At 39.6% G+C, this 12,677-nt stretch overlaps 3 protein-coding genes and 1 non-coding gene across 6 annotated transcripts; 2 read left to right on the top strand and 2 right to left on the bottom strand.

The window, feature by feature from the left end:
* Positions 1-41: 41 nt before the first annotated feature.
* On the top strand, positions 42-4,312 carry LOC105454374 (SUMO-activating enzyme subunit 2). The gene is made up of 8 exons (XM_011696949.1): positions 42-288; positions 946-1,100; positions 1,188-1,475; positions 1,627-1,694; positions 1,946-2,164; positions 2,238-2,495; positions 2,986-3,581; positions 3,675-4,312. The coding sequence occupies exons 1-8, from the start codon at positions 145-147 to the stop codon at positions 3,912-3,914; spliced, it is 1,968 nt and encodes a 655-aa protein (XP_011695251.1). The 5' UTR covers positions 42-144; the 3' UTR covers positions 3,915-4,312.
* Positions 4,313-4,402: 90 nt separating this feature from the next.
* Positions 4,403-8,503, bottom strand: LOC105454373 (carbohydrate sulfotransferase 11-like). 2 transcript variants are annotated; one of them, XM_011696947.1, is made up of 6 exons: positions 7,391-7,431; positions 6,910-7,217; positions 6,228-6,424; positions 5,577-5,696; positions 5,265-5,408; positions 4,403-5,176 (listed from the first exon to the last, which is right to left on the bottom strand). In XM_011696947.1, exons 2-6 carry the CDS (start codon positions 7,156-7,158, stop codon positions 4,786-4,788), a joined length of 1,101 nt encoding a protein of 366 aa, XP_011695249.1. In that variant the 5' UTR covers positions 7,159-7,217; positions 7,391-7,431; the 3' UTR covers positions 4,403-4,785. The 2 variants fall into 2 exon arrangements, with proteins under 2 accessions (XP_011695249.1, XP_011695248.1); XM_011696946.1 differs by having other exon boundaries at positions 6,910-8,503.
* On the top strand, positions 6,712-6,783 carry Trnad-guc. Its single transcript has one exon. It is a non-coding gene; the product is annotated as a tRNA-Asp (tRNA).
* A 104-nt stretch (positions 8,504-8,607) lies between the features above and the next one.
* Positions 8,608-12,551, bottom strand: LOC105454372 (YTH domain-containing protein 1). 2 transcript variants are annotated; one of them, XM_011696944.1, is made up of 7 exons: positions 11,370-12,551; positions 10,839-11,274; positions 10,221-10,437; positions 9,868-10,072; positions 9,450-9,717; positions 9,088-9,234; positions 8,608-8,986 (listed from the first exon to the last, which is right to left on the bottom strand). In XM_011696944.1, exons 2-7 carry the CDS (start codon positions 11,183-11,185, stop codon positions 8,812-8,814), a joined length of 1,359 nt encoding a protein of 452 aa, XP_011695246.1. In that variant the 5' UTR covers positions 11,186-11,274; positions 11,370-12,551; the 3' UTR covers positions 8,608-8,811. The 2 variants fall into 2 exon arrangements, with proteins under 2 accessions (XP_011695246.1, XP_011695247.1); XM_011696945.1 differs by having other exon boundaries at positions 12,227-12,551.
* Positions 12,552-12,677: the final 126 nt, after the last annotated feature.

The raw sequence follows: 12,677 nt of genomic DNA, 5'->3' as shown, positions 1-12,677 counted from the left end.
TTTCCAGAGGCGCTGAAACCAATTGTCCATCGCAGCTAAATCGCGGCCATCTCTCTCTGGCTTCCGCCACGATACCGGCCCGTACCGACTACCGGCCGCCGCTGCGAAGCAAGCGTGGGTGAAGCGATTTATGTAGCTGGCAAGATGGCGACGACGATGGATGGTGTTTTCCGCGAGGAATTGCGCGATGCAGTTTTACACAGCAAAGTCCTCATCGTCGGCGCCGGCGGTATTGGCTGTGAGATTCTCAAGAACCTGGTGATGTCCGGGTTCGCCGATATCGAGATCGTGAGTATACTGCAGTAATTCCAATAGTAGTTAACGTAACCTCACTTTTGAGCGACTTATGCATGGATTTACGCTTGTGAAGCTGGCGGGCTCGGGGAACCCGTTCGGGAAGTACGCCGAGCGGTTTTCACAGCGTTGTTGCGTCACTCTTAATCTTTATCGTTCATTAGAATCACGTAAAACCGGATAGAAGGTAAAACAAGGAAGAATAACGCAATTATGCACTGACCGCGCGCTCGGCGTACTTCTCGACGTACTACCTATCGTAACGATCTAAATAAACATCTACCTTCTTTTCTTTGACTTTTATATTATCAATTACAATATTAACTTCATTATTTTAAATAATGAATTACTTGTTTCAGTTTTCATTTATATTGTTTTTTTTATTTGCTTCATTGTATATAATTTTCAATTGTCGATACTTGCTGATCTATGCTGTTTTGCTATTTAATTATCTTTTATATTGGTTTATTTTAGTGAATTATTTTTAATAATTTTTTTTTAATGATATATTGAATGTTGCTGCATTTAATTTTGTCAATTTGAATTTTCTTTATTGACCATTTTGTCTTCTGTGTTTTGGTTTGTGATATTTTTTTTATTATTAATATTATATCTAGATTATTCTCAATTGGGCATTTCATTGTATTTCAGATTGATTTGGATACAATTGACGTCAGTAACTTGAACAGGCAATTCCTATTTCAAAAGAAACACGTGGGAAAGTCAAAAGCCAGCATAGCATGTGAAACGGCATTGACATTTAATCCAGATGTCAAAGTGATACATTATCATGACAGTATTACATCGTAAGTTTATTTTGACTTGTTCCGTTTGCCGACATCTCATCTGTTAGAATATTGCACTGACGATTCTAAAACCTTGTGCATTTGCAGATCGGAATTTGGCTTGTCTTTCTTCAAGAGGTTCACAGTGGTTTTAAATGCTCTTGACAACAGAGCAGCCAGAAACCATGTGAATCGTATGTGCCTGGCAGCAGACGTGCCACTAATCGAATCCGGCACCGCGGGTTACGAAGGCCAGGTCGAACTCATCAAGAAAGGTCTGAGTCAGTGCTACGAGTGTACACCTAAAGTTGCGCAAAAGACCTATCCTGGCTGTACCATCCGCAACACACCCAGCGAACCCATCCACTGCATCGTATGGGCTAAACATCTCTTCAAGTAATTATTACAAAAAAATCTCGAAACAAGATATTTTATATCGTCTTCTACTGATCAGATTTACCTAAATTTAATTTTTACTTATGTTACAAAAATTAATTTTATGAACAATTGTCAGTTGATTTATTTTATGGTGTGATAATTATTACAGTCAATTGTTTGGGGAAGAAGATCCTGATCAGGATGTTTCTCCGGATACTGCAGATCCTGAAGCGGCTGGTAATACAACTTATACTGTGATATTTGATATAATTTATAATTATAATGATAGCTAATTAGTATTTTATTTTACGTAATAATTTTCCATCTTATCAGTTTTAGTCATTTTATAAAAAAATATCTTTAATGTTATGTCTTAAATTTTTTATTTTTTTAAATATATTTTTACTTTATCAAAAAATTATTGTCACTAGCACAATTATCGTTGACAACAAAATATAATAATGGATATCAATGTTTCGATATCGTAGATACTGCAGGAGAAGGGGCTTTGCAAGCGGAATCCAATGATAAAGGCAACATCGACAGAATTTCCACACGAATTTGGGCCCAGTCGTGCGACTACGACCCGGAAAAACTGTTCACAAAGCTCTTTCATGACGACATCAAGTATCTGCTGAGCATGGACAACTTGTGGAAAAAGCGCCGATCACCGACGCCCCTGAATTGGCGGGAACTGCCAGACGGAGGTTTGACAGCCGTTCCATAAACATTATCTTCCTAATTTTCTTAATGAAAATAATCTGTATTGTTTTCTTGAAGTGGCCGGATGCAGCAAGGAGATTAGTCAGCCCGGGCTGAAGGACCAGCAACGCTGGAGCATTTCCAAGTGCGGTTCGATTTTTGCGGAATCGATGAAGAGTCTGAGCCAGACGTTGAAGTCTTCTCAGGAAAAGTCACCGGGCAACCATTTGGTGTGGGATAAGGACGATCAGCACGCTATGGATTTCGTTGCCGCGTGCGCCAACATTCGCGCGCACATCTTTGGAATTCCTCAGAAAAGCAGATTTGACATCAAATGTTAGCAACAGTTCCATTTATTTCTTATTTTGTTCTTGAAATGTGGATTCCCGGAAATTATTCGCATTATAATTCTCTCACAATCTTCCAATAATCCAACTTTATAAAATCAAGATGTATATGGAATAAGATTCGGTAATCGAATCCGGGAATCACTGAATATGAGTCGACCGTTCTCACGCGGAGCCACATGTCGCTCAGCATTTATTTCTTTTCGAAGTTTTAATACACTTGTTAGTGTCTCCACAATGAGGATTTTAACACGCCGTAACATATTGATCAATTACAATTGATTATTCTCCTCATATTCGATTGGTCTATTTCTTACTGCTTACAACTTAAAATTTTCTCATTGTGGACCGACACTTACATTACAAGTTTTATTTACATTTATACAATACATTTAAATACATAGAATTTATTCGAATCGCTTTCAGATTGTAACTACTACGGGTGAAATCTTCGACTCTAATTTATTCTTCTTCCTTAGCAATGGCCGGCAACATAATCCCAGCGATCGCCACCACCAATGCTATCGTCGCGGGCATGGTGGTCCTTCATGCCTTCCGGGTCCTCGAGAACAATCTCCGAGCCTGCAGATCCGTCTACCTGCGTCTGAAGATGAATCACCGCAATCAACTGCTGGTTCCGGAAAAGGCGGTGAATCCGCCCAATCCGCAGTGCTACGTTTGCGCGCCCACCCCGCAGGCCGTGCTGGCTGTCGACACGTCCAGCATGACTATCAAAGAGCTGGAGGAGCTGGTGCTCAAGAACAGACTCAACATGATCGCCCCCGACGTCATGATCGACGGAACCGGCGCCGTCGTCATCAGCAGCGAGGAGGGCGAAACGGAGGGCAACAATGACAAGAAGCTGGAGGAGCTGGGGATCAAGGACGGCGCGATTCTCAAGGTCGACGACTTCCAGCAGAATTATTCGCTGACCGTCTTTGTGGTTTATCGGGAGAAACCGGGCCCGAAGGACGACAGCCCGCAATTTGTGATACACTCAGATAAGAACGCGCTTCAGCCGAAGGAGAAAGAGGAGGAAGAGAAAACGGAGAAGTCTTCCAGCTCTAACGGACAGGTCAGGGCACTTGGGGAAATATTTCTCATTCAATTACTTTGCCATCTATTTGTTACAAAAAAATTATTTTTTATATATTTTTTTTTTCTGCAGAACGTGACGTCCGATGTGATTAAGAAGCGCAAAAATGACACCGACGCGGAGGTGGCAGCTAAGAAACGCAAGGTGGAAGTTGATAATGGCGATGATAGCGACGACATTTGCATTATAAATAATGACAGCGTGTTCCACGATAATTCATCCGAACTGAACAAATCAACGTCATCGAGAAAACGAAAGCTTTCCGACGACACTGATGATTGCTTGATAGTGTGTGATGATGATAACGATTAACTCCGGTCGAGATGAGAGTCAAAACGAAGGGAAATGCGGTTTGAAACGAAAGGACTCTAATATATTTGAAGTTTAAATCGAAATGAAAACAGAAAAAAACAGAAAGATTTTTAAGAGAACGAGAACAGAAGAGACAAGTAAAGTAAAACTGTAAGAAATAAGAGAACATTTGTGCGAAGATTAGTTTAGAAGTTATTTTTAACATTGTGTGATTTATATGCGGCAGAGTGAAGTTTCTTTATTTTTTCTATTAGTGACATATGTGTTTTCCACAACAGTTAATTTAATTTTGTATAATGATGAATATATGCTATAACGTATCATCATATTGTCATTAGTATCATTACTGTCGTTAGCTTAATCATTAGAAAAGAAAAATAGAAGGTTTTTTTTTCTTACACGATGGTTTTATTGATTAATTCTCATCACGTCGCTGTAATCTAAATTTTTATTTAATTACAAAATTGTAGGTATATACATTTTCAATAATTATACAATTAACAATTTTTTTAGATATAATCTCTAAAAAAATTTATATTTTCATTTATATTTCCTTCATTTAGGCCCGGATTCACAATTCGCCGTTAACTCGATTTAACCGAAGTTCAATTCGTGTTATCTTTTTCTAATCTAAAAATTAGAAAGAGATAAACAGTAAGTTAAACCGAGATTAAAGTTAATCTTACATTTGTGGAACCGGGCCTTATAAAGGTATGAAGGTTCGTTCAAAAGTCAGTCCAAATGTATCTTCTATATCCAGTTTACAAGAAGGTATCAAGTCTTTAAAAAATTCAGTTATTAAAACGATTTTTTTATCACTTTTTCAGTTAAACATTATTTTTGCTTTATTTCATTTTGTTGTCTGGTCGGGTCAGGTCAATTTTTTGCCCCTAGCACAGTGCAAATACTTTTCTAGCTTATAGTTGTACATCTCAAAGTCGATTTTGTACCGTTTGTACAGTCGCAGTACCATGTCGGTGGTCAGATCGCTAAAGTACTTGCACGTCACGTCGAAGTCGGTGATCCCGGCACGAGTGCGCTGCAGCCTGGGCAGGTAGATCTTGTCCTTGTTTAACTTCAGCTTCGTCAGGATGTAATTGACCTGCCCGAAAGTGTACTCGTCCAGTTTCAGGATGAAGTTGTATCTGACGTTGCAGACCGCGCAGTGGGTGTGATACTGGTCCCAGTGGACGTCATCGTGTCCCGGCGGCTGTCTCAGCAACCACTCCAGGAACTCTCGGAAGCTGGGTACCACCTTCAGCCTGCAGAGAAACGCAGATGGGAATCTGTGTTCTGTGCTGTATGAATTAGCTGCGTGAGAGAATTAGAGATATGAGCATCTCGCCGTACCTTCTGTCCGCCAGGAATATTCTTTGTAGAATGTTGCCGCTCGATGCGTTGGCACGAAACAGTTCCGGCCTCGAGAGATGAAGAATCTGACGAGCGTAGAGCCAGGACTGCGCGGTGTACTTACTGTTGTCCTCGATGCGATCTCTATACAAGTAGTTTTATATTAATATTTATTTTCATCGGTGTTAATAATCTGGATGTTAGAATAATATAAATTATGACGGAATGACAGAATCTGTATTTTTGTCCTCAGCGAAGTTGTCGATTCGATGTGTTGGCTTCGAAGTATTTTTCATAACAAGATTAAATTACCTGTACGACGAGACCAGCCGATGAAATGGATGCCTGACGACGAGCAGTTTGAAGACGGTATTGTTGTTAGCGAAACGCTGCAGATCTTTCAAACTTTCCGGCGATAGGAAGTCCACTTCTCTGCAAGTTCTCAAATCATTAGTAATCTCGTTATAATTAAAATTGTACATCATTGGTTTATTTTTATTTAAAAGAATAAATGAAAGATGTATATAAATAGTTAAAATAAAAATCTTAACATATAATTAACTAAATTAATTTAATATAAAAAATTAGAAAGGTTTGAGTCTTAAAAAAAGTAAATTCTTCTAAATCCATATAATAATTGATACAAATTATTTAATAAGTTTTATTATGTTATTAATTTATTTTATATTGATTTTTAGTAATTTATTATGTTATATGTATACATACAGTGTGGCTACAAAATTTCCGGATTAATTTCATAAAAAAAACAATTCACTATAAAGAAATTTTTATTGCTTATTTTCTACATGTACATCTAACATTTGACACACTTGTGGCACGTTCCTGCAATTCGGAAACTGTAGCCACACTGTGTATATGTATATTAATAATTAAGCAAGATTACATAAATACAAATATAGAAAATATTTAAATGTGTTTAATAATGATTAATATTTTAACTACTTGTAAAGATCGTGGTCGACTTGACGGTTGCTCATGTCGGAAAACAATTTGGTGAAACTGGTAGACGCGATCTTGCGGATCCAGCAGTATAGCGACTTATGTTCGGCATTGTATAGAAAATGCCTTTTGACAAGAGGAGTTTTCAGTTTGTACTTCGCGCAAACGCTCGACACTTGTTGGAGTATAGTCGCGCTCTCCTGTATAATTAAAATTCTTAAAAATAAAATTGTTTTCTCGTCTGTGTGTAAAATTAAATTGATAGTAAAAAATAGAATAGATTAATTAAATATAAAATTATAAAAAATCTCTCTCTATATATATAATTTATTTTTTTAAGACTTAATTAATCAAGAAGTTTCAAGAATTTTTTAATTTCGATAATATTTGAAATAATTGAAAATTTTTATTATGTGCAGAGTGATCAAAATTGTATTTTAAATTCATTTAATGTTAGTACTAAATTTTGACTAACCACTATACATATTCCTCGATAGTATAGTGGTTAGTATCCCCGCCTGTCACGCGGGAGACCGGGGTTCGATTCCCCGTCGGGGAGATCTTTTTTTTTTTTTTTTTTTACTTTATCAGATATTTTCTATTCATCCCAAGTTACCTCGTATATTTTCAATTTTGTGTTTTCTCGTATCTAAATATTTATTCGAATTTTCAGAGGAATATGTACCTGCAGGTCGATGGTTCCACCCTTCAACTCGTCTATCCGCAACATGTTTATCTCCGACTCGACATTCTTTTTAATCGTCCTATCCGAAGCCGGGAAGTGAGGCGTTTTCAGTTTCGATTTGCATTTAATTGTCACGCCTGTCGTTTCTTTTACGATGCAGCTTTTTCTCGTTTCAATTAAAATAATGCAAATAAGGAAAAACAACACCATGCACAAACTGTACTTGAAAAATTGCGTTCTAATGGACATGATTAAACGCCGCGATCTTCAACCACGCGACGCGCACGCAAAATGACTCTCGACTTCCCCTGGAAGAGAGGAAGTCATAATTTACAATTTTACAATAATCATAAACTGTTTTCATTAAAATCTATTATTATTTTTAAAGCACCACTTGAAAATACTTTGAAAATGAAACACTTTAAAAATAAGATTTATTATTTAAAACGCTACTTGAAAACTTATAATAATCGAAATTTACGAGAGTTTAAAAATAATCCTTGACACGTCAAAGTCACTGCAGCAAGTTGGAATCTTTCCGCACTTCTGTCTCCCATCAGGACGAGGCATCCGCTTGGGAATATCCGTGGGTGGTACGTGTGAGCGATATCTCTTATCGCCTGTCGATTTCCTGATTTCGTTTGTCAGACGTTAGACGTTTCTCTCGAATTAATTATATTTAACGAAAAGATTAGCAATAAGGTGACACAATGTGATACTTGTGATTTTCATGTGTTATGTATCTTCGAACTGTTATTTCATACAAATACATACACTCAACTCTCCGTTTTGTGTAGTCATTAGGACGCTTCTCTAAGTTTTCTCTTGTTCCAATCCCTAACTCTTATTCTAATGGCGCGGAAAGAAAATGTGGCGCGTTCTATTTTTCATTTTGCTGTAATGTGGACATATGCCATGGAAAACACGAGCAGTGAAAGAGTGGAACAAGAGAAGAACATTTTTCTGTTAAGGTTACAGCTGATTCAAACAACAGAGATCACAATATGGAACTTCGTTAGGTAGAGATTGTATATAAAAACACATGGAATCGCTGGATTGAAAGCAATCTAGTTCTACTGAAGTTAAATTGACAACTGGATCGATCCCAAATTAATTCAGTCTGCCCATTGCGAAAGAATTATTTCGTATCAATATAAAACGGCGTATAAAATGTAGTGTTCGAGAAAAAAAAATAATAAAAGGACAAATGTCTCTTTATCATGTATATTTCTTTTTTTTTTTTGATTGGCGAGATATTTCAATATTATTGCATTTCGTTTACGTGATCGCGAAATATGTTGGACAGTCAGTAAAGGAATTGCAAATTTTAGTATACTCAATGATACAAAACTTAATTAACCTACATTACTTTACAACAGCGAGAATGCATTTGGAATCGCGCTACAGTAACGCGGTTTGATAATTAATGACAATTAAACGTCATCGATTAGACATTGCCTTTATGGTAATGTAATATGATTATACGGCCAAAATCCGTCGATTCCCAGAGTTCACGAATCTTGAGAAATTATATTTTAACATTTCAATTAAATTAAATTTTTGTAGTTAATTTATATACAAATTTAAATCTATATTTCTAATATTACATTAATTATATATATTAAATTAGATTTTTAATAAATATATCTGCAACCATAATTGATATTAAACGTGTATATTATTATATATAATGTATATAACATATGTATATACATATTATATATACATATGTATATACACTTTACGTTACATTTCTGTAGAAACATTCTATAAATCGAAATAAACATGATATGTTACGACTCAATTCCTCGTCATTCCTTTTATCAGTAATTCCGTCTCCAGTTCTAATCAACGACCGATTTGGGAACCGACGGATTTTCAAGAACACTAAAGTCGAGATCCTTATCTGCGATCTCTATATCTGTGATGATCGCGAGAGGAACGATGATCGCTGTGCCGACTGTGACGACTAGCCGTCCTCCATAGGAACTCGTCGACGCTCCTCTCGTAGCTACGCTTATCTAGTGCCGATGCGGTCGCATTGTAATCTGGAGGTAATGGTAGACCATCGTAATATCTGAAAAAAAAAATGAAAAAAAAAAGATGAAAACCCCCATTTAATCTTACGCCCGTGATAGGAGAACTTTGTTCAGTTCAATATCAATATTTATTACTCACCTTGGAGGTGGAGGAGGTGGTGGCAGAGAATCGTACGGGTGCGGACCGTAAGGCGGTAACGGGGGCAACTGATGTTGCATAGTACGCATATAATCTGCGACGTAAGCCTCTGCAACCGCGGCGACACCCAATCCAGTTCCGTAACCCCTAGAAGAAATTAATTATCATCATCGTATATGATAGCGTCTTTTTGTAAATCGAGAATTTATATCTTCCTTTGAAAGATAATTTCAATGATATAATATAATTTTACGGCGTGAAATATATGCCATGAACACTTATATTGCAGCATTAAATTTCAAAAGCTATTATAATATGTCCATTTTATAATTTTAAATAACTGATATGTTAAATAGTCGTACTTTGTGTAAGGTGAATCGCCTCGATTGAACCACGGCGTGTACCGATAAGAATGATCCCTGGAACTCCTATGATTTCCCGTAATATCTTGAGATCCCCTGGCCAGCGAGGCTAAACGTGATCTCGAAGTTAAGAATAGTTTGCGCCCTCGTCCGCCTCTTCGTAAAAATCTAGAGCTGCCTATGGGTCTTTTGTCGCGATAACGCGACGACTTCACAACGTGTTTCCCTGCTTCCTTAGATTTCCGCAAGATAGGCGTCATTTCGATTCCTGCACACACAAATATTTATATGCAGCACAATTTAATACAAATACGTATATATATATATATATATATAATTAAACACATAAAATAAAATTTAAATATTTAATACATTTCATTAACATTTACTTATTAATGTTTTCGTATATTTTTAATACCTTCGTCTTCTGGAAATAATCGGCACAATTCTTCAGCGACTCTGGGCTCGATTTCCTGGCCGTCCCGACCGATCTTGACTTGCTTTCCGTCATTCCAAGGATTGTACAAGTGCAACGTGGCCGTGAAGGGCAATTCCTTCCTGCAGATCCAGTCGACTTTAAATACACCGCCTAAAGCCTTTGCCGACAATCCAGGAGGCAAAACCTGAAATATATTCCCATAACATTATTTTCCCTTTTTTTTTACGATCTACATAATTAATAAGAATTCAAATGTTATTAAAAAATCAATTTAATCATGAAACTGATAATTGTATAACTGTTTAGCATATGGTTATATTTTATTTGCGTACCCAAGAAACTGGACCGGCGTCTCTTCTCGATTCGGTGCTAAGTCTCGCAAAGCCAGCGAACTTTCCCGACTCCTTTACAGAAAATACCAGCAACACGTTTCGCGATTCCTTATAGGCTTGATTCAGATTTGCTTCGTTTTGCGGCAGCGTGCTCCATACTCCCTTGGCTTTGGACAGTGTCACGTTCTCCGCATTATTAGACTTGATGATGAAAAATCTGTGGAAAAAGAAATATTTAATAATAGTTTATAATAATACTTAGAAAAACTTATTCTGCATTTAGATGATCCATTAACAATATGTAATTTTGAAAAACGTAATTTTCTCCAAATAACATAAAACATGCTCGCTATAAAAACACATGATGTCACATAACTCTACAATTATCACATTTGATTCGATATAAAATTTCAAGTTACATATATAAGGCATATTATTTCGTACATTAATATAGTATAGTCACAATTCATAGTAACAAACTGAATTCTGACGTTTGGCACGTTCAATGTAGAAATAAATTAATGCTCCTCAAAAACAGCATTCAAATACGATTCATCAAAATGTAATTTTGTTATCGATACAAATGATACAAGTAGCTACTAATTGTCCCCATCGAACCTTGCGTCTCTAAACAAATAATTCAACTTGGTGGTGTAGTCGTAGTTCTTGGTAGTGCCCTTGCTCTCCTTGGACCTGGCCCGCTTCGGCTCGGGGCTCGACGACTTGGAGTCCCTGGACCGGCCGCGCTTGCTCCTGTTGTTCCGCCTGCTGCGCTTGTTGTCGCCGCGCGAGGACTTGCTGGAGACCGAGCTGATGGTGGGGTGGCTGGAGTCGGAGTTGGAGCTGCTGGAGGACACCTCGCTGCGGGTGTCGTACGTCTCGTCCGCGGCGATCCTCAGCTCGTCGCCGTTGTCGTTCTCGCCGCAGCTGAGATTCAGGTTGTCGCCGTCCGTGTTGCTGCCCATGGCTGCCAACCGACCGGACTATCCCCCGTCGTCGTCGTCGTCGTCGACGCCGCTGTCGCCGTCGGGTCGGGCCCTGCGGAACGGGCGTCCTGCAACGCAGAGACGGGAGGTAGGCTTATTACTAGGCCGCTGGGCTGCGCGGGGGGCACACTGCACTCTGGCAAGAGGAACGACGTATCGTAACGTTTTCTCGTACATCTTACGACAATAATGCGAGGTAGCGAGGGACTTATATAGCGTACAGCGAGGCTAAGAGTTCGGGGATTCCGCGGAATCGAGCGGAAAGTCCACACTGTCCCGGGTACTCTCTCTCTCTCTCTTAAAGCGGCGCGTATCAGACGCGCGCCATCGCGCGGCACCCCGGGCCTTTTTCTCGTGGTGGCGAGCCTAACACAAATTGACAGGGACACAACCTCGGCAAAACTTGGGGTCCCGCCGACTCGGGGGAGGGAGACCGGGGAGGAGCGCTCGACACCCGAGGAGGATTCTCGGGCGGAATGTATATACGTAAATTAACGGGCTTTTTTAACGGGCAGTAGTCCTTGAGATTATGAGGTGACAACAACACATAGCGAGCTCGGCACGGGGAGGAACGGCCGCGACTACCGGAGTGTCTCTGAAAGCACGGGGAAACTTTTTTTTTTTTTTTCCGAAGTCCTAGTTATTTATCCTCCATGCTCCATTACTCCTCCTTCCGCAGGCGGAGGTTACTCTTATACTCGGACAGATCTTAGACAGCGTAAACAACCGCTTTTATGTTTCCGTCCGCGTCAAACACGTCAGAGAGTCCGTCGGGAGACCTTGTTTATTTATTTCCTCATTTTTTTTTGTACGGTTTTTTATTTTTGCTCTTTAAATCTCTTTAGTTATCTAAAAAAGTTCATCGCGCAAAGCCACGATTTAGGCCACTAAATACGAGATTACAGTGCTCTCCTTCTCTCTCTCTCTCTCTCTCTCTCTTAATTTTCACGAAGTCCTCGCGATACTTTTTTTTCGCTTTTTTTTCTGACGAGTCCTCCCGAGGGCTCGGCGCACACTTACGTGACACCCTTTGTCCCTTCACTGACACACTTCACAGACCGTTTTAGCACGCTCGGGGGGTAGGGGGGGAGGGATTGTCCGACGCGATCACAGCCACGGCGCACGGCACGTTCCCGACTTCGCAGCGCGGCGTCGAGTTCAACGGCGACGTGTTCAAAGGAACCTCGACGACGACGAGGCGACGGTAAACAATCTTTCGCGGACGGAACGTTTCACGAGTCACACGGCGTCCATTGTTGTTCGTCGTGTGCATGACATGCGCGGCCGAATCAATAAACTCGTTCTCTCTCGCGGCTGCATCGCGCTGCACAGTGCATTCTCTCTTTCTCTCTCTCTCTCTCGCGCGCGCGCGCTCTCCCTCCCCCTGTCGCGCTTTCTCACTCCCTCTCGCGGCGGCGTTCTGAACACTCCAGCTCGAACTGCCACACCGACTGCAGGGATGAAGTTGGCA

This window comes from Wasmannia auropunctata, unplaced genomic scaffold (genome assembly GCF_000956235.1).
Source record: "Wasmannia auropunctata unplaced genomic scaffold, wasmannia.A_1.0 LD335985.1, whole genome shotgun sequence".
Classification (NCBI taxonomy): domain Eukaryota; kingdom Metazoa; phylum Arthropoda; class Insecta; order Hymenoptera; family Formicidae; genus Wasmannia; species Wasmannia auropunctata.
The sequence above is the reverse complement of the archived record's forward strand: the minus strand, read 5'-3'. Positions and strand labels throughout refer to the sequence as shown.

Excerpts from the sequence above, each read along its gene's own strand:
- LOC105454374 (XM_011696949.1), top strand. The coding sequence starts at position 145 with ATGGCGACGACGATGGATGGTGTTTTCCGCGAGGAATTGCGCGATGCA. Across the intron at positions 289-945 it reads GGTTCGCCGATATCGAGATC|ATTGATTTGGATACAATTGA; the intron begins GTGAGTATACTG and ends ATTGTATTTCAG. Across the intron at positions 2,165-2,237 it reads GCGGGAACTGCCAGACGGAG|TGGCCGGATGCAGCAAGGAG; the intron begins GTTTGACAGCCG and ends GTTTTCTTGAAG.
- LOC105454373 (XM_011696946.1), bottom strand. The coding sequence starts at position 7,158 with ATGTCCATTAGAACGCAATTTTTCAAGTACAGTTTGTGCATGGTGTTG. Across the intron at positions 6,425-6,909 it reads GTGGAACCATCGACCTGCAG|GAGAGCGCGACTATACTCCA; the intron begins GTACATATTCCT and ends TTAATTATACAG. Across the intron at positions 5,177-5,264 it reads ATATTCCTGGCGGACAGAAG|GCTGAAGGTGGTACCCAGCT; the intron begins GTACGGCGAGAT and ends GTTTCTCTGCAG.
- LOC105454372 (XM_011696944.1), bottom strand. The coding sequence starts at position 11,185 with ATGGGCAGCAACACGGACGGCGACAACCTGAATCTCAGCTGCGGCGAG. Across the intron at positions 10,438-10,838 it reads TATTTGTTTAGAGACGCAAG|ATTTTTCATCATCAAGTCTA; the intron begins GTTCGATGGGGA and ends CTTTTTCCACAG. Across the intron at positions 9,235-9,449 it reads GGCGATTCACCTTACACAAA|GGGTTACGGAACTGGATTGG; the intron begins GTACGACTATTT and ends AATTTCTTCTAG.